General features: G+C 45.2%; 1 protein-coding gene and 1 long non-coding RNA gene across 6 annotated transcripts in view; one reads left to right on the top strand and one right to left on the bottom strand.

The window, feature by feature from the left end:
- The first annotated feature begins 431 nt into the window (after positions 1 to 431).
- On the top strand, positions 432 to 24,190 carry LOC116577277. Of its 2 annotated transcripts, none has more exons than XR_004280474.1 (3): positions 432 to 519; positions 981 to 1,111; positions 2,239 to 2,396. It is a non-coding gene; the product is annotated as an uncharacterized LOC116577277 (long non-coding RNA). The 2 variants fall into 2 exon arrangements; XR_004280473.1 differs by lacking the exons at positions 981 to 1,111; positions 2,239 to 2,396 and adding exons at positions 22,904 to 23,035; positions 23,550 to 24,190 and having other exon boundaries at positions 436 to 519.
- Positions 516 to 25,088, bottom strand: part of SPECC1 (sperm antigen with calponin homology and coiled-coil domains 1) — a 285,593-nt gene continuing 261,020 nt past the window's right edge. For all 4 annotated transcript variants that reach the window (XM_032320263.1, XM_032320264.1, XM_032320262.1 and 1 more), the window contains 3 exons: positions 20,273 to 20,389; positions 11,791 to 11,850; positions 516 to 1,048 (listed from right to left, as the gene is read on the bottom strand). In XM_032320263.1, the coding sequence (XP_032176154.1) occupies positions 959 to 1,048; positions 11,791 to 11,850; positions 20,273 to 20,389 (267 nt within the window). In that variant the 3' untranslated portion in view covers positions 516 to 958. The remainder of the gene's footprint in view (positions 1,049 to 11,790; positions 11,851 to 20,272; positions 20,390 to 25,088) is intronic.

Raw genomic sequence — 25,088 nt, forward strand, 5'->3', positions numbered from 1 at the left:
TCCTGCCTCCCGAAGGGCCCGATGAGGCAGTAAAACCAGGCGCGGAGCTGAAATAGCGTTTACCTTTGCCGTCTGCCCGGTATTCCCAGACATACACAGCTCTTGGGGCTGCGCGTGCAAACACACGAGGACCTGGGTGGGCACTGGGGACCAAAGTGTGTGTGAGAACGGGAATGGGGATTAAGTTGGGGGGGCGACTACGACGACACACAAAGGGAGGGGGTGACAGTGGCTGACATCTCCCTTTCAGCCAGGGGGGGGGGGGGTTCTGAGTGTGAGCGCGTGCAAGCACAGAGACGCATACTTGTCTGCGAGCCACCCCGAGGGAACACCGCAGCCAGCACCCAGGGGCTGCCTGGGATTCTCACACCTCCGCTCCTCCATCCACAGATTCCGTAGGTGACAGCAAGATTTAAGAAGCGTGATCAAGTTCTAGGTGTCACAACTGTTGTCGAGCACACAAGCACATTCCCCAAGAAAGGCAGGGCTCCTGTGTTGCCAGGGGGCGCAAGAGCGAAGGTTGGTCTTTTTGCATTTTGTTGGGTGTTTTCTTACTTGACGGGGTGGGTGGTGGCGAGGGCAGAGTTTTTCTAAAGGCAGGAGCCTGGGTTTTCAGAAAAAAGATGACTACTTTGGAAGTGCTGTTGGTGGTAGACCTCGGCCGCTCACCGGTGAAGTCGCTCTGTGTGACCGGAGATGGCCCACCCGGTTCTGGTGGACAGAGCCCAGGCTGGGAGGAGGAAGGCCAAGGCGGAGCAGAGCTTCCCTGGTCCACGCTCCAAATGCATCTGGACTTAAAGCGGGGGCGTGGTGGGATCCAGTTCAGTTTCTGGTTTGTGCACTGGGCCCCCGGATGGAGTGCGGCAGGCGGTGGATGTAGCGGGGCCGGTGGAAAGTGACCAGGTGCTTGGAGGACCAGCTGCAGGCTGGTGGCCGGCTGCTCTCCGGCCCTCTGGCTCTACGTCTCGAAGTACTTGTAGATCTGGGCCACATACTGCATCACGCTCTGCCAGTCAGGCCGGTCTGTGTACAGCATCTCACTGAGCTCCTGCACGAGAAAAGACAAGGTCACGCTGGGGACACCACAGACCCCCACCCCCTTCCCACAAAGGTGCTCCGATCCAGGTTGGGGTGGGGGCTGCCCAGAAACCCTCCTCCACCTGCTCAGACAGAAAGTGTAGACAATCTTGTTAAATGGGATTAGTTAAAAGAAAAAGTGTTTGGGGCGCCTGCGTGGCTCAGTGGGTTAAGCCGCTGCCTTCGGCTCGGGTCATGATCTCGGGGTCCTGGGATCGAGTCCCGCATCGGGCTCTCTGCTCAGCAGGGAGCCTGCTTCCTCCTCTCTCTCTCTCTCTGCCTGCCTCTCTGCCTACTTGTGATCTCTCTCTGTCAAATAAATAAATAAAATCTTAAAAAAAAATAAAAGAAAAAGTGTTTTATTCCTATTTAATCAGGAGATACTGTCCCTTAAAAAACATTTTTTTTTTAAAGATTTTATTTGAGAGAGAAAGCGATAATGAGAAAGAGCATGGTAGGGAGGGTCAGTGGGAGAGGGAGAAGCAGGCTCCCTGCTGAGTGGGGAGCCAATGTGGTACTCGGTCCCAGGACTCTGGGATCATGACCTAATCTGAAGGCAGATGCTTGCTTAACTGACTGAGCCACCCACGGCCCTGAGATACTGTCCCATTTAAAAAACATTAGACATGACTTCCTGCCCCTTTTATCTTAATAACACGGCAGCATTAAGAAAAATTCTATAAAGAGTAAGTCATCCATAACTTCATTATCGTAGAACGAGGGCCGCTTTTCTAAGTTATACTGGAATGTACACCTATGTTTTCCTGCTTCCATCACGTGGACGTACTATTGTGAGCTCTGTGCTTTTATTTTATTATTTTTTTGGGGGTGGTGGTGGTGGGAGGGGTAAAGGGAGAGGGAGAATCTCAAGCAGGTTTCATGCCCACCATGGAGCCCAATGCAGGGCTGGATCTCAGCATACTGAGATCATGACCTGAGCTGAAATCAACAGTTGGACGCTCAACCAGCGGAGCCTCCCCCCACCCCCAGTGTCCCTCTGTGTTTTTCTGCCTAACGTTTTCCACACACAATTGCACAGGCTGCTGTGCTGCATTGCTGGTGGTCCTAGTAGTCGAGGGGCACAGTCCAGGGACAGCTGTCCCACAACCAACAGGACATCTAACGTGACGTGTCATCTGTGTTCACTTCCTCACGTTACAGAATTTGCGTTACGCATCTTTGTGGGGCGTTGCTGAACTCATGGCTTGAGATGAATGCCCACGAATGGGATCAACACAAGAGCCTTGAACCAACTGAACCTGCAAGTGCTGTCTTCTAAGAATTAAGTGTTAGACCCGTTTGTTGTTGTTGTTGTTCTTTGTTCTTTCTCCCTTAGTTTCGCAGGTGATCAGCAAGCAGACAGTCAAATGTTCCTGAAATGTCTGCCATTCTGCGTATGAAATAATTCATTTTGCAGTTGAATTTGGATTCTTTTGTGGTCATGAGAGAACAGTAGGAAAGTACTCTGATGCAAATCCAGGAGCAGGGATGTGGTGGGAAAGCAAGCCTGAACTTAATTTAACACATCTGTTCTTGGGTGGTGACAGAAATGAGACCTGTCACTGGCCACTTATTTTGTTTCCATGACCCCTAAATATATTTTATGAGTTTTGCTTCTTGGTTGTGCTAAAACATGACCAGCCTGCTACTGACAAGGATGTGTCTTCCATCTCAGAGAGGACACAGGAGTCTGGTCAATATTCACAGCTCTGCTCAGATTATCTCCTCATATGCCCGAACCTGACAATAACAACATTAAAACTATTTTGGTACATTATCAACATCACATTCAAACATGTTTGAAGATACACTGTAGCACATTTCAAGAGAAGGGAGAGGCTGCTGCCTGATCCAAAATTTGAGGATGCATGACATTTATTTGAATCAGGAGCTGAAAACCTTTCAAGATAAAAAGCACCAGGCCCCGATGGTTTCATTGGCAAATTCTGCCAAATGCTCAAGGAAGAAATAATACCAGTTCTACGCATTCTTTTCCAGGAAACAGAAGAGAGGCACATTTCCTCACTCATTCTGTGAAGCCAGCATTGCCCTAATACCAAACCAGATAGAAATGGGACATGAGAAAGCTACCCACACAGACACAGTAAATACTAGCAAACTGAATCATGATCAAGTGGGGCTCACATGAGGAATGCAAGACAGGTTTAATATCCATCAATGTTATTCATATGATCAGACCTAATAAGAAAAATTATATGATTGTATCAACAGATGCAGAAAAAGCATTTACACATGTACCATGAAGGTATTTGTGGGTTTGGTTCCAGACCACCACAATACAGCAAACACAGCATAAACAAGTCAAATGAATTTTTGAGTTTCCAGCGCATAGAAGTTATGTTTACATTATACTGTAGCTTAATATGTGTGCAACAGCATCTAAAAAAACGCAACAATGTGGGGCACCTGGGTGGCTCAGTGGGTTAAGCCGCTGCCTTCGGCTCAGGTCATGATCTCAGGGTCCTGGGATCGAGTCCCGCATCGCTCTCTGCTCAGCAGGGAGCCTGCTTCCTCCTCTCTCTCTCTCTCTCTCTGCCTGCCTCTCTGCCTACTTGTGATCTCTCTGTGTCAAATAAATAAATAAAATCTTTAAAAAAAAAAAACGCAACAATGTACATCGGTCTCTCACACAATGCAAGTTTGAACCCTGTGGATGTACTTACGTGTGGATTTTTTGATAACTACACTATGGTACTGTCAGTGGATTTTCTCAAAAACACATTTTTCCTCTACCTCACTTTAAGAATATAGTATGTAAAATACAAAACATATAAAATATCTGTTAATTGATTGTTTATATTATCAGTATAGCTTCTGCTCAACAGGAGGATATTAGCAAAGTTTCTGGGGAGCCAACAGTTATACAGAGATTTTCGACAGCATGGGGGTGTTGATGCTCCCAATTTCTGTGCTGTTCAAGGGTCAACTGCACATTCTCTAATTTAAAAATATGAGAGACTATGGACTCTGAAAAACAATCTGAGTATTTTGAAGGGGCGGGGGGTGGGAGGTCGGGGTACCAGGTGGTGGGTATTAGAGAGGGCACGGATTGCATGGAGCACTGGATGTGGTGCAAAAACAATGAACACTGTTACGCTGGAAAGAAATAAAAAAAATATTTTATTGCTAAAAAAATGCTAACCATCATCTAAGCTTTCAGCAAGGTGTAATCACTGATGACTGATTACCATTACAAGCATAATAATGGTAAATATAATTTTAAACAATAACTTCAAGAATTACTAAAATGTGATATGGAGACAGAAAGGAGCACATACTGTTGGCAAAATGGAGGTGACAGACTTAGTTGATGCAGGATTGCCACAAACTTTGTTTGTTTAAAAAAAAAAAAAACCAACCAAAAAAACCCCGTTTGTTAAAAAACAACAACAACAACAACAAACCTTTGTATCCGTGAAACTCAAGATAGTGAAATATAAATGAGGTATGGCTGTTTACAAAATTCAACCACTGTTTATGATAAAAACTACTCAAAACCTAGAAAAGTAGAGAGGTATTTCTTTTACCTAATAAAAGATACACACAAAACCCAAAAGTTGACCTCATACTTAATGGACAGAGGCTGAGCACTTTCCCACTAAGATCAGAAGAAAAGAACAAGGCAAGGATGTCTTCTCTCACCTTTCCTACTCAACACTGTACCAGAAGTTCTAGCTAAGGGCACCTGGGTGGCTCAGTGGGTTAAGCTGCTGCCTTCTGCTCAGGTCATGATCTCAGGGTCCTGGGACTGAGTCCCGCATTGGGCTCTCTGCTCAGCAGGGAGCCTGCTTCCCTCTCTCTCTCTCTGCCTGCCTCTCTGTCTACAGTGATCTCTCTGTGTCAAATAAATAAATAAATAAAATCTAAAAAAAAAAAAAAGTTCTAGCTAAGGCAATAAGGCAGGAAAAAGAAATAAAAGCAGGCGCCTGGGTGCTCAGTTGGTTGAATGATTGCCTTCAGCTCAGGGCATGATCCTAGAGTCCCCCGATTGAGTCCCGCATTGGGCTCTCTGCTCAGAGGGGGTCTGCTTCTCCCTCTGACCTCCCCTCTCATGCTCTCTCTCTCAAATAAATAAAATCTTTTTTTTTTTTAAAGATTTTATTTATTTATTTGACAGAGAGAGATCACAGTAGGAGAGAGGAAGGGAAGAGATCACAGAGAGAGAGGAAGGGAAGCAGGCCCCCTGCTGAGCAGAGAGCCAGATGTGGGACTCGATCCCAGGACCCTGAGATCATGACCTGAGCCGAAGGCAGCGGCTTAACCCACTGAGCCACCCAAGCGCCCACAAATAAATAAAATCTTAAGAAAAAAAAAAAAGAAACAAAAGGCATACTGATTGGAGGAGCAGGACTAAACCTGTTTTTGTTTGCAGATGACATGACTGTCTATGTAAAACACTCCAGAGTACCAAAAAACCCACTGGAACTAATATGCAAGTTTAGCAAGATCTCAGTCAATACTTTCCTATTATAATACCATTAATGGACAATTGAAATGTGAAACCAAGCCAAACCATATAAATGGCATTAAATTTTAAAAAAGGATATATATGCATCTATATCAATGATATATATAAATAAGAAAACTTGTTTGTAAAACACTATATGCAGAAAACCATAAAGCACTGATGGAAGAAATCAAGAAGCTCTAAATAAATGGAGATTATTGTACGTTCATGGATCGGAAGACAGATTATTGACAAAATGTCAATTATTCCCAATCTGGTCTATAGATACAAAACAATCCCAATCAAAATCCCAGCAAGCTGGGCTTTTTTTGGGGGGAAGGGGAAGGAGGTAGGTATTGACAAACTAATTCTAAAATTTATAAAGCAAAGGTACAACCAAAGAAATTCTAAAAAGAATAAAGTTGAGACTTGATTTCACGATCTATCAAGTTATATGAATCAGGGCAGTGTGGTATTAACCAAGTGGCAGACACTTGGATCATATTATATCTATTTTATCACAGTAAGAATCATTGAAAAAAAAAAAAGATAAGGCTTTTTGCCCTTGGGAGCTCATGGTCTTGGGGGATGGAGATAAATCCTACAATCAGATAAATCACAGTATAACACCGCACTGGCTATACAGTGCTATCGTGCCTTAAGAGCCCAAAAGGAGGGCATGGTTGTCCTGGATACAGGATCACGGAGGAGGTAAAACGGAGCTCTGGAGAGGGCCTACCTGCTTGACTCTTGCCTTTGCTAGTCACTAATGTGTGACCTTTTATGGAACCGCACCTGCCTTAGTTTCCCCCCTGTAAGGAGCATCTGTCAGGTGCAGTGAGTCAACACATGGAAAATGCCCGAGGGTGCCTGGGTGGCTCAGTTGGTGAGGTGTCTGACTCCTAATTTCAGCTCAGGCCATGATCTCAGCATTCTGAGACTGAGCCCTGCATTGGGCCCTGCAGTCAGTGGGGAGCCTGCTTCTCTCTCTCTCTCTCTCCCTCTCTCTTGGAACTCCCCTCCCCCTGCTCACGTGTTCTCTCTCTAAATCAATCAACAAATAAAATCTTATAAAAAAAGAACATGCCTGCGGCATGTAAACACAAACAAATATTTTTTATACTATTAAATCAATTCTAAGTACCCTTCATAAAATCTGTACTGCAGGGCAGGCTGAGTTATGCCTAAGGAATCATTCTGATATCCTCCTAAAATCCTGAGTGGTAAAGACCTCCCTGTTCTGATCTCTGTGTGTACTGGCTGTCCGAGCGGCTTACTCAACAGGTAACACCCTCCCAGTCTACGGACTCGGCATGAGGGCCTTCCCTTCTCCAGGATACAGACACATCAACCCTTAGGGGACACGCACGCATGCTGGCTGTCCTTCCAGCAATGGCCATGAGGCCACCTGTCCTCTCACCTCTTCAGTGAGGAGTTGCTCACCCTAGTGATATGGTCGGCTAAACTTCGCTGTCACACTGTGGCTGAGAAGGAATGTGTTCTAAAATTGGGAGAACGTGGTCGAGCTTTCATTAAAAAAAAAAAAAAAAAAAATCTCATCTTTGCTAATATGCTATCCCCAGAAACCTGTATTTACTTGGATCTACACCTGTGAGTGAGTCCCCTCCCCCCACCCCCGCCCCACCTCACTGATCTTACAATAGATCTTGACCAAAGACCTGGGGTTATGACTGCTGCCAATCCTGACTGTGTATATTTTGGAAGTATCATGTGTAATTAAGAACTGTTTTTCAATCCACGTCAAGATACTGCAAAGCAAATTTCATAATGCGGGAAGCTTCTGTTTTGTTGATGGCACAAACTGGTTAAAATGCTCACAAACAACCCTAAATGCTTCTGAGATTAATTATTATGCTTGTCAGTATCTCCTCACAGACATCTGTAAAAATGAAACTGCCGGTTCCAACAATTAGTTCAACAAGATGATCTCATTCCTAGCCTGCACTAACTCCTGCCTTATGTCAGATACAAAGTAGGGAAAAGATGTCAACTTAAAAAAGAAGCAAATGTCAGCTGTAGCACAACAAAGAAAACCATATTCTGTGTGTACTATCATCTAACAAATTCTCGTTTTCTTCTTGGATTCCTTACGTTAATTATCTGTTGCTCGGATGCCTGGGTGGCTCAGTCGGTTAAGTGTCTGCCTTTGGGGCTTGGGTCATGATCCCATGATCCCAAGGTCCTGGGATCAAGCCCTGCATCTGGCTCCCTGCTCAGCAGGGGAGCCTGCTTCTCCCTCCGCCTCTGCCTGCCGCTTTCTCCCTGTTTGGGCGTGCTCTCTCTCTAGCAAATAAATAAATAAAATCTTTAAAATAAATAATCAGCTGTTGTTACTTGTTAGCTGTTCAGCATTTCAGAAGGGAAGGCCAGACATATATGTCACCTCTAGCCTCTTATTTACATGATAGGGACATCTGGTTCTTAAAAAAGTTTCACAGATCTTAGCCTTACTGGGATTTTTTCGTCTACATGATTACATTTTTAATTAATAATTAATTAATTAAAAAAGATTTTATTTATTTATTTCACAGAGATCACAAGTAGGCAGAGAGGCAGGCGGGGGAGTGGGGAAGCAGGCTCCCCACTGGAGCAGAGAGCCTGATGCAGGGCTCAATCCCAGGACCCGGGGATCATGACCTGAGCTGAAGGCAGAGGCCCAACCCACTGAGCCAGCCAGGCACCCCTGAATTCAATTTAATTAATGGGTATGGTTCTTTTTCATTTTGAGTGAGTTTTGGAGAAATATTTACATTTAGTATTTGAAGAAAGAATATACTTGCATTTCTTTAGAAAACTGTTCTTGTTTAAACATACTGATTTAAACATTCTGGCTTAAAACATACTGGTTTACTGCTGTTCATAGTACTGATGTTTCTAGAATGGCTGTACTTTTGCTTTTTCATTCCTCAGATGCCCTATGTCCACTGAGGATGACAGACCCGAGTCTCAATCTGACTTTGCTTGGATTTTCCCCATCACTGATGAGACTGTACATCTGAAATGTTTATGAACCACTCGTGGTTTGTGTATTCTAGCCTTTGATAAATTTCTACTAAGTTGTCTTTTTATTACTGGTTAGTAGAAATTATTTATAGATTTTCTGTCTTCACTTTTTTTCTTTCCAGTTCTGTTATGATGTTTGAGGTTCATTAAGAATCTATGGTCTTTAATCTTTCTGGAAAAATTTCAGGCACCATTTCTTCAAATAGTCTCTCTCCCATTCTTTCTTCCCTCTTCTGGAATTCCCACTGGCCACGGGGCTTAGAAATTGTCTTGATTTTATCTTCCATGCTCTTAAGCTTTGCAACAGACACTATTGGTTAATCTAATAGTCATGCCCAACCTCTCTATCCCTTGTAGGCTTCCCACTAAAGAGAAAGGAGAATATAAATTGCTTACTTTCTCAAATTCCCTTGCAGCTGGGGTGGCCATGTAACAGAGTACTGCCAATTACCCGAGGGACTCTGGGAAGGCTTCTGATTTCCTTATCAAAGGGGAAAGCTATGAGGAACTTGTTCTATCCATTCCCTCTCCTTCCTGCCCTGCAGATGGGAGTGAAGTCTGGAGCTTGGCAGCCATGTTCAATCACAGAGGACATGGGGACAAAGAGTCAACAGATTAAAGATGGTGGAATGTTAACAAGACATATTCTGGGGTCCTTGATTACACTATTGAGCAATGAACCAATCCTGAAAGTACTTCTGGACTTCTCATTAAAAAATAAAATGAACAGCTTTATGGTTTAAGCAACTTTAGTTGGATTTTCCATTTCTTGAATTTGTCTTTTTAAAAAAGATTTTATTTATTTTTTGAGAGAGAGAGAGAACACACATGTGCATGAGTGTGTGTGCAGGGATAAGGGCAGAAGGGATTTCATGACCCTGAGATCATGACCTGAGCAAAATCAAGAGCTGAACACTTAATAGACTGAGCCAACCAGACAACCCCCACCCCTTGCCCCCATTTCTTGAATTTGAATACATACTAATACAATTCCTCTATTATATGTTTCACTTAAAAAATATTTTATTTATTTATTTGACAGAGAGAGACACAGTGAGAGAGAGGGAACAGAAGCAGAGGGAGTGAGAGAGGGAGAAGCAGGCCTCCTGCTGAGCAGAGAGCTTGATGTGGGGCTCGATGCTGGCACCCCGGGATCATGACCCGAGTCAAAGGTAGACGCTTGATGATTAAGTCACCCAGGTGCCCCTATTTTCCACTTAAAAAAAAATTTTTTTTTAAAGATTTTGTTTATTTATTTGACACAGAGAGAGAGATCACATCTAGGCAGAGAGGCAGGCAGAGAGAGAGAGAGAGAGAGGGAAGCAGGCTCTCTACTGAGCACAGAGCCCAATGTGGGGCTTGATTCCAGGACCCTGAGATCATGACCTAAGCCGAAGGCAGAGGCTTAACCCACTGAGCCACCCAGGCGCCCCTATTTTCCACTTTTTTTTTTTTTTTTTAAAGATTTTATTTATTTATTTGACAGAGAGAAATCACAAGTAGATGGAGAGGCAGGCAGAGAGAGAGAGAGGGAAGCAGGCTCTCTGCTGAGCAGAGAGCCCGATGCGGGACTCGATCCCAGGACTCCGAGATCACGACCCGAGCCGAAGGCAGCGGCTTAACCCACTGAGCCACCCAGGCGCCCCTATTTTCCACTTTTTAAATGTCTGTTTCATGTTCTGGATAATCTCCTTAGCTCTATTTTCCAGCTCAGTAGTTCTCTCTTCTGCTGTATCTAATCAGGTTTTCAATCCAACTGGGGCTTTTTTTTTTTTTTTTTAAGATTTTATTTATTTATTTGACAGAGAGAGATCACAAGTAGGCAGAGAGGCAGGCAGAAAGAGAGAGGAGGAAGCAGGCTCCCCGCTGAGCAGAGAGCCCGATGCGGGACTCGATCCCAGGACCCTGAGATCATGACCCGAGCCGAAGGCAGCGGCTTAACCCACTGAGCCACCCAGGCACCCAACTGGGGCTTTTTTAATTTCTAATTTTCATTTCTAGATGTTTCATTTGATTCTTTTTACAAATCTTTTTTTTCCTTAACATTACCACAGTCCTTTCTTATGATTTTTATTCCCTCTTTTACCTCCTTAGTAAACATAGTCTTTTACAGTCTCTTTCTTATTATTTTATTATCCCACATTCTGGTAGATGATCTTGTCTGGTCTAGCTGCTGACTAGCACAACTAGATCATTTTCTTGAGTGTTTTGTAATTTTGGATTGTGAATGTATTTTCAGTGGCCATTGTACCACTAGCCCAGAAGCTTTGTGCCTCAGCTAGTATAAGTTAGGGGCTTCTTGGAGCACAGAAATAAATTTGAACTCCAAACCTCATGTGGCCCAGTTTTCTTTTCTTGCAGATTTTCCTTTTTCTGGACACACACACACAAAACTAAGGTGACAAAATGGGTTCCTACCTAATGGGTATAGCAAGCTTCCTTATCATTTCCCTTGACTGGCAGGTAGAGGTTTTTTAATTCCCCTTTCACTAAGAAGAACTAATTTTGTGACCTTGGGTTTTATGTAAGGGTCTCAGTACTATTGTTCTGTCTATGGGAACTCAGTGCCTCGTCTCTTGTTCCTGTGTGGACATTAAATAAAAGCTATACCCATTAGGTAGGAACCCATTTTGTTATGAGCCCTCTACCAGCACTCCAAGACCTACTTCTGAGGCTTGCCAAAGTCTTAGTTTATGCTTTGTGGCCCTGGTTTCCACTTCTCTTTGAATTTCTGACATCTGGCCACTTCCCATTCTTTCTTCAGACCGCAGCTATGGGTTGATATTTTTATAATTACATTTTATCCAGATTTCTAGGTGGCTTGAACAACAGGGCTTTAATAATTCATCCCACTGTGCTTCTAGAAATGAAATTTATCCACAATGAAATCTTCGAAAAAAACCCTAAATCATGTGTGGTTAGACTAACTGAATTTAAAAAAAATTTTTTTTTTTTTTTTAAGTAGGCTCCACACCCAGTGCAACCAAGGGCTTGAATTCACAGCCATGAGACAGAGACCCAAGCTGAGATTAAGAGTCAGATGCTGAACGGACTGAGCCACTCAGATGTCCCATGAATATTTTTATATTAGGGATCACGAGTAACAGATCTTTAGCAAAGGGATTTTAATGTTCTGTAAGAAACTGTTTAGTAGATGGCATAAAGTTCTTTCTCCGACAGGTAGAACAAAGTTTCACAAGGATATAAAATAGGATACTTACCAGGCTGGGTTTGATGCCTACACTTTCGGCTGCTTCAAATGCCAACAGGAGATTCTTTTTCTAGATTAAGAGGACAAAGACTGGAATTATCAACTAAAAATACACAGCTTTTGAGAAAATAAAAATAAATATAAAAACATATAGCTTTTGCCAGGAAAGAACACTACATGACACTCCCACATAGATGATCTACTATTATAAAATGCTTAGATTCTTTTTAAAAAAGATTTTATTTATTTATTTTTTTAAAATTTTTATTTATTTATTTGACAGAGAGAGAGATCACAAGCAGGCAGAGAGGCAGGCAGAGAGAGAGAGAGGAGGAAGCAGGCTCCCTGCAGAGCAGAGAGCCCGATCGGGACTCGATCCCAGGACCCTGAGATCACGACCTGAGCCGAAGGCAGCGGCTTAACCCACTGAGCAACCCAGGCGCCCCTTTATTTATTTATTTGACAGACAGAGATCACAAGGAGGCAGAGAGACAGGCAGAGAGAGAGGAGGAAGCAGGCTCCGCGCTGAGAAGAGAGCCCGATTCGGGGCTCGATCCCAGGACCTTGGGATCATGACCTGGGCCAAAGCCAGAGGCTTTAACCCACTGAGCCACCCAGGTGCCCCAAAACACTTAGATTTTTAAGTCAAATATGCAAACAAGTGTTTCAGTCTAAGGAAGAAAATGATTGGCAGGTTATAATTAAAATGATATTACCGATTCCTGACTATCAAAGATAAATATTTGTGAGCTATTTTTTACTCTGTCACAACTTATGACATACACATTCTGTTGTGGATCAAGACTTGTTTCATCACGGTGCTGTATACCATTTCCCCCTAGAATTCTAAAGGCACGTTCCACAGTTAGCTCTGATTCGTAGCTCCTTCCTGAGACACTTTCTGGCTGTTCTGATGTTTCCTCACCTGGATGAACTTAAGAATCACTTAATTATGCCTCCTCCCCTCCATAATTCATTTGAGATTAAAATTTAATTAGATTGGTATATTAAGTTTAATCAAGACAGTCATGTTCCTCTAAGTAATCATGTTTTATGTTCCCCAGTAGAATTCTGTGATTTTACGCATTTGGATTTGATACATAATTTTATCTCTTCGGCCATTTCCCCATGGCCTTCACCCTCTGTCCTTGGGTACACATCTGCTTCCTGAAGGTGGAGGGCTCTGCCTTCATACAGATGCAAACTCTCTGCTCTAGGTACCACGTCACAGAGAAACAGAAAAGACAAGGCAGTGCACGTTTTCTCGCAGGCTGTGGTCTACGCCTGGGAAAGCTGCTGATCTGTGGTCATCTCACCCAAGACACCAGCCCTCTTCCTCCAAATTAAGGGAAGTTTATGGGCATGAACTGGAAACCTGTGTGTGTTTCCATAACACTGCTCTCTGTTCTGCTGAGACGGGAGCTCTTAGCAGCCCTTTACTGAGGCTGCCCTTTACTGAGCTGCCCTTTACTGAGCCCAAACTTGTGGCAGCTGTCTCTTTTGTGTTTATTTCAAGTCCTTTTGGTTAGTGTTGAGGAGAAAGGGGGTTTGTAAGCCAGTTTTGTGGCTACCACTATTCCAGAAGTCATGGCGTTTGATAGGCCATGCCAACTTGTTTTCTTTCTTTCCTTTTTTCTTTTGTAAGATTTTATTTATTTATTTGACAGACAAGAGTTCACAAGTAGGCAGAGAGGCAGGCAGAAAGAGGGGGAAGCGGACTCTCCACTGAGCAAAGAGCCCGATATGGGGCTCAATCCCAGGATCCGGGGATCATGACCCAAGCTGAAAGCAGAGGCTTTAACCCACTGAGCCACCCAGGCGACCCTTGTTTTCTTTCTTTTAAATATATTTTTAAAAATATTTGACAGACAGAGATCACAAATAGGCAGAGAGGTAGGCAGAGGGCGGGGTGGGGGGGTTGTGAAACAGGCTCCCTGCTGAGCAGAGAGCCTGATGCGGGGCTTGATCCCAGGACCCTGAGATCATGACCTGAACCAAACGCAGAGGCTTAAGCCACTGAGTTACCCAGGCATCCGCCAGGGCACCTGGCAGGCTTAGTTCTTGGAGCACGCAGCTCTCAATCTCAGGGTCGTGAGTTCGAGCCCCACACCATACATGGAGCCTACTTAAGAAAATAAATAGAACGCTGCACCGATTTTCAATTCCAGCCATAGTGTTTAAGTGTGCATTGACTTACACATTTACCTGCATAGACTATTATGAGCAAGCACTGTTAACTAATTCTTCCACTGCAACAGTCTCAGGCCTCTGCAAGAAGGCCGGGGGCGGGGAGAAAGCTGCCACTTATGGGCAGCAGGAGGGAGTGTGCCCAGGACGGAACCTGCGGGCCAGAGCCCTTCCTGCCTCAGGAGAGCGGAAGCCCCCAATAGAGCTCTCTGCCACTGGCCCCACTAGCAGGACACCACCTCACCTAAAAGTGACAGCAGAAAGCATCCCAAGTCCAGATTTCTCCTCTCATGTTAAAACTTTGTTTCAGGGGTGCCTGGGGGGTGGTGCTCAGTCGTTAAACGTCTGCCTTCGGCTTGGGCCATGGTCCCAAGGTGCTGGGATCGAGCCCCGCATCGGGTTCCCGATGCTCAGCAGGAAGCCTGCTTCTCCCTCTCCCACTCCCCCTGCTTGTGTTTTCTCTCTCGCTGTGTCTCTCTCTGTCAAATAAATATATCAAATCTTTAAAAAAAAAAAACAAAAAACTTCTTTTCAGACACTGACACGAAAACACTCTGTTCTAAGACTTGAATCTGACTAGAAACGTGGAAGTTTCATGGGCTGACAGATAAATCTGCTTTCTGTTGAGAAAAAAAATGCCCAAACCTCCCAATGACTGTAGCTCCCATCTCCTTCATGTCTTCGAAGACATCCTTGTTAGTTTTATCAGAAACTCCCTACTTGGGACGCCTGGGTGGCTCAGTTGGTTAAGCAGCTGCTTTCGGCTCAGGTCATGATCCCAGCGTCCTGGGATCGAGTCCCACATCGGGCTCCTTGCTCTGCAGGGAGCCTGCTTCTCCCTCTGACTCTGCCTTCCACTCTGTCTGCCTCTGCTCACTCTCACTCTCTCTCTCTCTTACAAATGAATAAATAAAATCTTTAAAAAAAATACTTTAAAAAAAAAAAAAAAAAAAAAAAAAAGAAACTCCCTACTTGACACTGACGTCCAACTGACTCGCTTTCATTACTTCCACCGGGGGAAACGGAACAGCTCCTGCTTTCTGAACTTCCTGGGCTGTGCCATTAATCTCACAGACCCACAGTCTTCCACAATCGGACAGGGGTGGTCCCTGATCACAGGATCCTCCGTCAGGGGGAAGATGTACAACCCTATGGGTAGGGGCCACGGGGCCCTGTACCACCAGGACAACAGGAAGTGAGTTGACCGCAGCGTCTGGCTTTTGCACGTCTCCAAGTGGGCAGCTGGCTGTGCGGCTGGGGATCACAGACACCCACGGCGAGACAACGCACTTTCACAAGGAGGCAGTGCTCGTGATTCAAAGCGGGAAAAGCCAACACTTTCAGGTTCATTATTTTCCAGCAGATCCAGAGTGATTTGAGGACGAAGAGCCCAGGTGTGTTTTGCACGAGAGCGGACAAGCACTGCACACCTTCAGGAAGATTCCCATCATAGAGAGTGTGTGCGGTAGTTTTAGTGAGGTCCTCTGAGTATCCAAATTGTTTTACACCCTCTCTTGCCTCAGTTGTCCTTTTTTTTTTTTTTTTTTTAAGATTTTATTTATTTACCTGACAGAGATCACAAGTAGGCAGAGAGGCAGGCAGAGAGAGAGAGAGGGAAGCAGACTCCCTGTAGAGCAGAGAGCCCGATGTGGGGCTCGATCCCAGGGCCCTGGGATCATGACCTGAGCCAAAGGCAGAGGCTTTAACCCATTGAGCCACCCAGGCGACCCGCCTCAATTATCTTTATACCATCATATGGAAAAGGCAGAGGCTGCAGAGCGAAGAGAAGGGACACGGACGGAGGTCACTGCTGGAAGTGGGCTCTGCCTTTGAGGGGCTCGAAGCACAGGCTGCGTGGACGCCCCCACAGCCCCGGCTTGTCTCCTCCTCTCTGGCTTCTCCACTCCGGTTGCCTCGGCTGGGTGGCTCTCTCCCTTGACAACAAGCAAGAGTCAAGGTTCCTCAGCCTTCTCTCTATGCCTCTGTGATACTGTGATTTATAGCAAGAAATACACATTGGTCTTTGTCCACGGTTCCCGGCACAGGGCTCCTAAAACCCTTACCATTTCCCATATAAGAGCCACAGAGGCAACTTTTGTTACAATCTTTGGTTTTCGTCCTCAGTTCCAGAAATGGCTTCAGAACAACAAAGCTGAAATAGATGTCTTCTGTTATTCATACAAACCTCTTTCAACCACACCTGAGTTTCTGTTCAAGAGGTGATTTTTTGAAAAACCCCAGATAGGGGTGCCTGGGTGGCTCAGTTGGTTAAAGCCTCTGCCTTTGTCATAATCCCAGGGTTCTGGGATCGAGCCCCGCATTGGGCTCTCTGCTCAGCAGAGAGCCTGCTTCCCCCTTTCTCTCTGCCTTTCTGCCTACTTGTGATCTCTCTCTCTCTCTGTGAAATAAACAAAAAATCTTAAAAAAAAAAACCCACAAAACCCAACCCAGATAAGCTAAGGATGGCGGCTGGCTGCTAGGGGAACCAGCTACGGGATGAGAGGGTTGGAACTTATATATCCCCTGACCCCAACCTCGGGGAGGGGAGATAGACCTGACATTGAGTTCCATCACCAAGAGCCAACGGTTTAACCAATTGTACCTGTGTAAGGAAGCCTCCATTAAGCTCAAAAGGATGGGGTTCAGAAAATGTTGCACCCCAAGGTCCAAGGGGACAGAAGCTCTTGTGCTTGGGACCATTTTGGACCTCCCCCTGGGGTGCCCTCATCCAGCCGACCATTAGTGTCCTTCAGCATCCTTTGTAATAAACCGGTGACCTAGCAAGGAGACTGTTCTGAGTTCTGTGAGCCACTCCAGCAAATCAATCAAACCTAAGGAAGGGATCACGGAATCTCCGGTTTACAGCTGGTCGGTCAGAGCAAGGTGACAACTACATGGTCACCGGGGTCTGAAGTGGAGAGTGCCGTCTCATGGGACTGAGCCCTTAACCTGTGGAACGTGAAGGTGGACAGTGTCACACTTGAACTGAGTCACACTTGAGGACACCCAGCTGGTGTTACAGAACCACCCGGTGTGGGGAAAAAATCCCCATCTGTTTACAGAAGTGTCGGAAAGGAAATGCTGGAGGCAGAGTGGATATAGACAAGGTTTTCCTTAGGGTTTCTCTCAGGACCTGGGACGGAGGTGATCTCCAGGCAGATTGCCTCTGCCCGCCCTGTTGGATACAGCAGATACACCTGACATGTGGTTACTTAAATCAAAAGTAATTAAGATTACACATTCAACTTTCCAGTCATTGAAAGCCACATTCGTTAACAGTCCAACGAACTAGTAGCTACCATATTGGGGAGCGCAAACAGAGCACTTTTCCATCATTTTGCTTCCCTTAGGCAGCAATTACCTATGCCCTGATGACTCCTGAATTTGCCTCCAGCTCTGATCTCTGGTCTGAACTCCGCATTTATCATCCCATGGCCTGCCTGACCTTGCACACTGCATTCTTCAGAACATCTCCCACTTAACATGATTAAAAACAACCGTTGTTTTGTTTTGTTTTCCAAATGTTTAATGCTCTTGTGCGGTCTGCTTCGTGGACTACCAACAAAGCACCACACAAGAATTTTAGGTCTTGAGATTTTTATACGCTCTGGGATGGTTAATTCTATGTGTTGGCGTGGCTTGGTCATGGTACCAGATGTTGGCCAAACACTATTCTAGATGTTTCCATGAAGGTATTTTTTTTTTTAAAGATTTTATTTATTTATTTGACAGAGACCACAAGTAGGCAGAGAAGCCAGCAGGGAGAGAGAGAGAGAGAGAGAGAGAAGTAGACTCCCTGCTGAGCAGAAAGCCCAATGCGGGGCTCGATCCCAGGTCCTTGGGATCATGACCCGATCCGAAGGCAGAGGCTTTAACCCACTGAGCCACCCAGGTGCCCCTCCATGAAGGTATTTTTAAGATGAGATTAATACTTAAATTGGCAGATTTTGTGTGAAACACATCATGGGCCATAATGTGGGTGGGCCTCACCCCATCAGTTAAAGGCAAAAATAGAAAAAGTCTGATAGGTATTTCTTCCAGCAAACTGCCTTTAGATCTAAACTGTGGCACTCAATTTTCTTAAACACACACACACACACACCCTATTACTTCTGTTTCTCTGGAGAATCCTGGCAAACACTCCAGAAAATTAAATCCCTCTGTTATTATCACCATCAGTGTCATGACCATGCCTTGAGCTTTATTTAAATCCCAGTGTGGGATTATCAAAACAGAACCTTCCAGCATCTCTATTCCTTCCCCATCTCGGAAAATGACCTGTCGGGCTAGACACACTTCTGTTTCCTCTTGTCCTCCCTCACAACTAACTAGTTCCTAAGTCCAGCTGATTCTACATCTAAGACCTATTCTGAATCTTTCTCCATCTTTCTATCCAGGATGTTACCACCCCTGCTGCAGCTAATGGCTGGCATCAGGGACGCTGAGCCCTCACGCTGACATCAGGCCTCACTCATTTATTCTCTTTCCAGCTCTTTTTTCACTTAACAGCCAAAGAGATCTTCCAAAAACACAAATTGTGTGTCTCTACCATTTAGAACCCTTTAGTGACTTCCCACTGAGGTTAGAGCAAGAGGAAGATTTCCTCCCAGAGTCACCTGTGGAAGCCTTGCAGGGTCTGGCCCCGGCTGGTCGCCAGAACCATCACAGGCCTCTCTTCCACACTCACTGCACTCCGGCCAATGGGCCTTCTTCCAAGTCCCCAACCCCAACTGTTTTCCTTGTCAGGCTGCTCCCTTCCTCTGGAAGGTTCCCCTAGCTCTTTCTATTACTAGCTCCTTATTTGTTCTGAAGAGCATTGCCTCTCAGAGAGGCCTTCTCAGCCCTCGTGATCTAAATCAGGAAACCTGGGATGCCTGGGTGGCTCAGTTGGTTAAGCAGCTGCCTTCGGCTCAGGTCATGATCCCAGGGTCCTGGGATCGAGTCCCGCATCGGGCTCCTTGCTCGGCAGGGAGCCTGCTTCCCCCTCTGCCTCTGCCTGCCTCTCTGTCTACCTGTGCTCGCTCTCTCTCCCTTTGACTCTGACAAACAAATAAATTTAAAAAAAAATTAAAATCAGGAAACCTGTTCACCTCCACAGCATGAAGTTTCTCTTATAGCTCTTCTGCAATTTATTTATTTATTTATAATATTACCTGTTTAGGTTTACTCACTTGTGGACCTGTGTCTCTACTTTAAAGAGCAAAGAATAGGTCTACATGGTTCACTTTTGTCTTTGTTACTGTGTATGATGTTTGGCAAGAAATATTTATGGAGAGAAAGAGCAGGGCCCGCAGCATTTCCCAAAGTACACTCTCTGGGATAGGATTTTGTAGGATGTTCTAGGTCATGGTTTGGCAAATTATCAGCTGGTGGACCAAACCTGGCTCACAGCCTGTTTTTGTAAATAAAGTTTTATTGGAACACAGAATGCCCATTTGTTTTCTCTGGGGTCACTTGGGTGCTACCATGGTAGATGAGTAGCTGTGACGAAGACCTTGGACCTACGAAGTCCACCATTTGGCCCTTAAAAATTTGTTGACTCTTGTTATAGGTAATTGTATTAAAGAAGTCTATGGATCCGGGGCGCCTGGGTGGCTCAGTGGGTTAAGCCGCTGCCTTCGGCTCAGGTCATGATCTCAGGGTCCTGGGATCGAGTCCCGCATCGGGCTCTCTGCTCAGCAGGGAGCCTGCTTCCTCCTCTCTCTCTCTGCCTGCCTCTCTGCCTACTTGTAATCTCTCTCTGTCAAATAAATAAATAAAATCTTTAAAAAAAAAAAAAAAAAAAAGAAGTCTATGGATCTGATAAATGTAGGGTAAAACAAAGTCACACAGGTTTCTTTCAGCGGGACTTCTTGAAGTCATTACCGTGCTAATGAGCGTCATGAATCTCTGAGAATGTGACATAATATACAGTTTCCTAAGCTCATCTGAGCAGCTAGATCCTTTTGGTGGCACTTCCGGTTCTTTGGAAAAGACTTCAAAAATGCTGGCCAAGGTCTTAAAACCACGAAGGTGAAATTTCATGAGGGCTTTCTCTCAAAAAATGAGTGATAGGAACTTCTCAGCAGTCACAGTAAGCTGGTCTTCATCCCATTTTTCCAGGCCATGAGGGACACTGAAAGGTATTTACTGAGGGTAGGATCCTATGGCCTCATCATTCGCTCAAGAGTTCTCTCTGCCTGGTATCAATATCCTAGTTTGCATGTGGAGTCTATGAACACCACCCCATTGGGAAGTACGGTATTATAGGAACTCCCCTCACATGTTCTAGAGGATAACCAGGGGTGACTGGGCAGGTGACTTACTTTCTCCTGACTGTTCAGCTCCTGATACGGAATGTGGGCAGGCAGGTAGGTATGGAGGAGAGCACAGAAGGCCAAACCATCGCTCCAGCTGCTGCTGAAATTGGTGATATCAATGTTCTGTGGGGGGGAGGAAAAGCAGCATTAATCTCCAAACTGTGCAATGGCAGAGAGGATGAAGGAGACTATGAATAAGGGGGTATCCACCTCTAGGTTTGCAGGAAGGCCGGATAAGAAACCACGCAAGACTTCAGGAAGTCCACTTAATTCTGGTACCAGCAATGGCCTGGTGTCGCCCAAATCCACTCACAGAATTGTGTGAAGCAAAGTCTTCAGGGGTCCAAACCCTGGGAATTTCTGCCTGCCCAGTGGTATATTAAAAGCTTGGAGACATCTTATTCTCAAATCCACCCACTCGATCAGCTTTCCATGTCCCAGCACTGCCCAGATTTATTTGGTCAAGGAGGAATCCTCACCATGATCGCCATGACGTATGACCCCAATGAACAACAGGTAGACCAAGACAAAACAAGATCTTAAACACCTAGATGGCTGGTCTCATAGCTTATTCCTGCTAATGCCCTCTTCTCCCACAACTTGAAGGGCTTCTCAGGGAGAAAGAAACCCCCCCCCAAACTCAACAGTGTCCTTGCTAGCATGTCAAATACCCAAGGGTTATAAGGCCTCCCAAGGGAAGACGGAGTCCTCCTCTGGATTCGGTGGATACCCCAGCAGATGCTTGGAACAGAGTGATGAGGAAAACAGAATCTTTAGAGGCAGGCAGCCCATGGAGACAACAAAGTGGGCAGAGGTGAGTGGACAGTGAAGACGTGGCTCTTTCTGACTGTGTGGATGTGACTTCCCACTCCCACTGCCCAAACCACACGCCCATTGGCAGCAGCTCAACCTAACTATCTGGGGAGTGACGTAGGATGTCTCCCCCAGAAGCGATGGCACTTGACTAGAGGAGGAGGGGTGAAGAGGAACACGACGCGAAGGTAAATTGGAATAGGGGGAGGGAGACTCCTTATGTGTGTGTAAAAAGCTTTGAAGAACACAGGGAGGTGGAAATGTGTAATAAAATATGGTACAGTTTTCCCATGCACGTTCCTGAGGGGTTTGGAAGCAAATGGCCTGCCATCTCATTTGAGCATTTTATCTAGATTTTCCCTGTGTTAGTCTGAGCTAGCTTGGCCACTAGCGATGAGGTAGGTTCAAATGGCTCATTTTACAGGAAAGACACGGAGGCCAGAAGCGGTGGCATCTGCGCATCACACACACCGAGTTTACCTGGATGACGGACACTCCGGCAGGCCAAGTCCCCACCCTGTGGCCCTTTCTATCAAACCTCTCCTGGCTTCTAGCCAGAGTCCAGGATGACCCAGGTGGACCCCAGAACGTTCTCCCACAAAGCACCGCCGTTCAGGGAAGTCAGATTCTCCAGCCTGTTTGCACTTACGTTTACCTGGGGGAAGCTATCTGGCCGAGGGCAACACACAACCATAATAATGCCTCTTCGTTCCGGTTTTCATGACTCAAGCACAACCGGATTTTAAGAGCTGCTAAGCATCCGTGTTACATAAAAGTCTGAGAATGCCCCGTCTCCGTTTTCGGGCTGAATGTGCAACAGCCCGGCCTCCTGGTAAGCTGATCATTTGCATTCTTGGCTTCAGACAGTCTCTCTGGAGACTCTGGAGCTATCTGATGGGGTCTGGATGCTGCTTTGGAAATGGGAAACACTGTAATTTTCTATTTTCTGAAGAGGTCTGCATGTTAAAAAAGAAGAGGAAAGACATGGGGTGGGGGAGGGGGGCACATCCTGTCCAGTTCACTCGAAGTCTCAGGCACTAGAACCAGATGCTCATCTGGCCCTGGGGAGTGGGGGCAAGGAGCCAGGGTGGGCCAGCCTTTGGAAAACCAGGCCTCCCAGTGCTCGTCGACACAGAGTCCCCTTCCTTACTTTGGCACGCAGAGGTCATCTGAGACCCCATCTCCAAGCCCATCTCTCACGGTGCCTGTGACCTGGTGGAAGGAAAGTTCTTTCCAGGGACCGCTCGCTGATGGCTATTGCTCACGCTCAGTACTGGGGCATCTGTGAAAATGGGACGGGCATGTGCCACACTCGTTAGTGTTCCCTCCAAGAGGCAATGTCGACATACATCCCATTTCGTCGTCAAAAGAAACTGAGGCCCTAAGAAGTGGTGTTTTTGTCAGAAAGGCCACATTTTAAGTAGAAAGCCAAACATCCAATGAATGACCAAGATGTAAGTCCCTGAGATATGAGGGCTCACAATGTGTCTGGTGCTGGGCATCTCCTCGTTTAATGCTCAGAATGACAATACCTGGTAAGTAGCACTGTATCCACTTCACAGATGAGGAAGCCAAAGCAGAAAGAAATATCGCTGGGGCCAGAGTCAGGGGCAAATCACAGGTCTGCCTGACAGCAAAGCACGTCATGTTAGCTGTCCTTCCTTCCTTCCTCCTTTTTTCTTTCTCCCTCCTCCTCTGCCTACCGTCTGTCACAAATTTACTTCACATCTAAAGCTTTTAAGGTTTGAGAAATCTTTCATTTCCTAAAATGTGAGAACATTTTACACGCTTATCTCTTGTATTATATTTTTCTTTATGATACAGAATGTCATTTTCCTTCATCTGTACGATCTCCAGAAGCACTCTGAGAGGCCAGAGAAACCCAACGTGGGTAACGAGGCCACCGTCTCACAAAACCAAGAAAGTGCCCGGTATTTCACTGTCACTTAGGAGAAGGTCTGATTTTAAAGATTTTATTTATTTATTTGAGAGACTGAGAGTAAGAGAGCACAGAGGGAGGAGAGGGAAAAGCAGACTCCCCATTGAGCAGGGCGCACGATGTGGGGCTCAATCCCAGGACCTAGAGATCATGACCTGAGCCGAAGGCAGATGCTTAACCGACTGAGCCACCCAGGTGCCCCATAGGAGCAGTTTTTGACTTTTAAGTATAAATGAGCAACAGGTAGAAACTATAAAGCCTAGTTGAAAAAAATTAGTCTAAACGACTCACAACAGAGAGCTCAGAGAACCCGGATGCTTCTGGACAGATGGTAGCTTGTGGGCCTTTCTGGAAACATGAAGCCCGCTATACATCAGACCCTGGTACTTCAGCAGCAAGACTGCACCCAACACTAAACAAGAAAGTGCCCTATTTAAAAAAAAAAATGGAATTATGGAAATTCCAAATCTAGGCGGGTTATCAAGTCCAACATCCAGGTGAGGAAATGCTTCTCTTTCCTGTAACCCACAGGCGCCACGTTTAAGACTGAGTTGTTCTGACACTGGAAGAGATGGAAGACAACCAGCGGTGATCAGTGATCTGCAGCACTGTACTCATCCCAAGGCTATCAAGTAAAGACTCCACCCTTCTTAGGATAAAGTGGAACAGCTCAATTCTAGTTCCCTGAATGTTATTTGAAATCCTAATTCCACTGGAGCGACAAGAGTATCAACAATTCCCAACTCAACGCAGCTGTTCAAACAACTGAAAACGTGCACACTTTTCTGATACCTCATGTAAGAGGATGTAAGCACTGTACAAATCTCAGGGATGGTTTGTTACTATTGTTATTATAAAGGTGGTTCATTACCGCTCACTGAGGTATTTATTTTTGGGAGCTGTATGATGTATCTTAGTGAATGAGGAGTTAGCAGATGTTGGGGGGAAAGCTACGCTTTGAGGCAGGGTATGCGGAAAATGAAGCCTAATCACACAAACACCCCCCAAGAGGTGTTAGTTAATATATTCGTTTTCTCAATTACCATTCAGCTGAATTCTGAGGGGCTCATCAAAAGAATAACTAAGGAAAAAAACAGAAAATGATCAACAAAGCATTCTACAAGCTGTATAGTCAGTTATTTTCTTTGTTATCTATTCCTGAATAAAACTGAATGGGATAATAATAATAATTAAAAAAACGGAATGGGATAATTGTTACCCTTAACTGGGAGTTAGGAATGGGCTGGGTGCAGGCAGGGGATTCTGGGGGTGCGGGCAATACTGTGTTTCAAGACCGGGATGCTAACTGCACGGGTACCTTCATGTTGTGAAATTTCACAGAATGGTATGCTTGCATGTTCTATCTCAGTAAGGAAGGGAGAGAGGGAGGGAGGGGAGATGAGAGGAAGGGAAGAAGGAAAGAGGAAAGGAAAGATGAACTGATCGCCTTAAAAAGACAGCAAACTTTCTGGATTTTATGTCCTGTAAGAATTACCAAGGGGGGAAAAGCAGAGGAACAACCAAAAGAAACTTCTTGCTGATTATTTCCCCAAGGGAAACGGTATTTACTCGTTGCAAATTGTCTAACTTTCTCTGGGATATAAATACCTTAGCGATATTTCTGAGTGGAAAAGAATTCCAGGAAAGGAAGTCTCAGATATATACATATATGGTATATGGTATCAGATACACATAAATATATATACGGTAACATTCCAAGCACCTCCAACACACGTTAAGTTTCTACGAATGCTCAGAAGAAGATTTTGTAAGATACAGAATTTTGCCTTCAGTGCAGCAAAAGACATTTGAGAAAAGCAAATACACAGAATAGTATTTACATGAGAAGCTAACCTAATTTCAGTGACTATCCAAACATATTCCCTTGAGTGGCTGAGAGTGCTGACAAATGAAGTTCTACAAGGGTGAATGCAGAGGTCGCACTCATAAATAACACAGGGGGACAAAAGCAAAGCAAAACCCCAGCAAGCTACAGCACTTGCTTCCAGAAGGTTCACTTCACTTGCCTTTTGTTGCCTGGAAACACCAGGGCCTGGAGGGAGAAGCTGC

Source organism: Mustela erminea, chromosome 18 (genome assembly GCF_009829155.1).
Source record: "Mustela erminea isolate mMusErm1 chromosome 18, mMusErm1.Pri, whole genome shotgun sequence".
In the NCBI taxonomy this organism is placed as follows: Eukaryota; Metazoa; Chordata; class Mammalia; order Carnivora; family Mustelidae; genus Mustela; species Mustela erminea.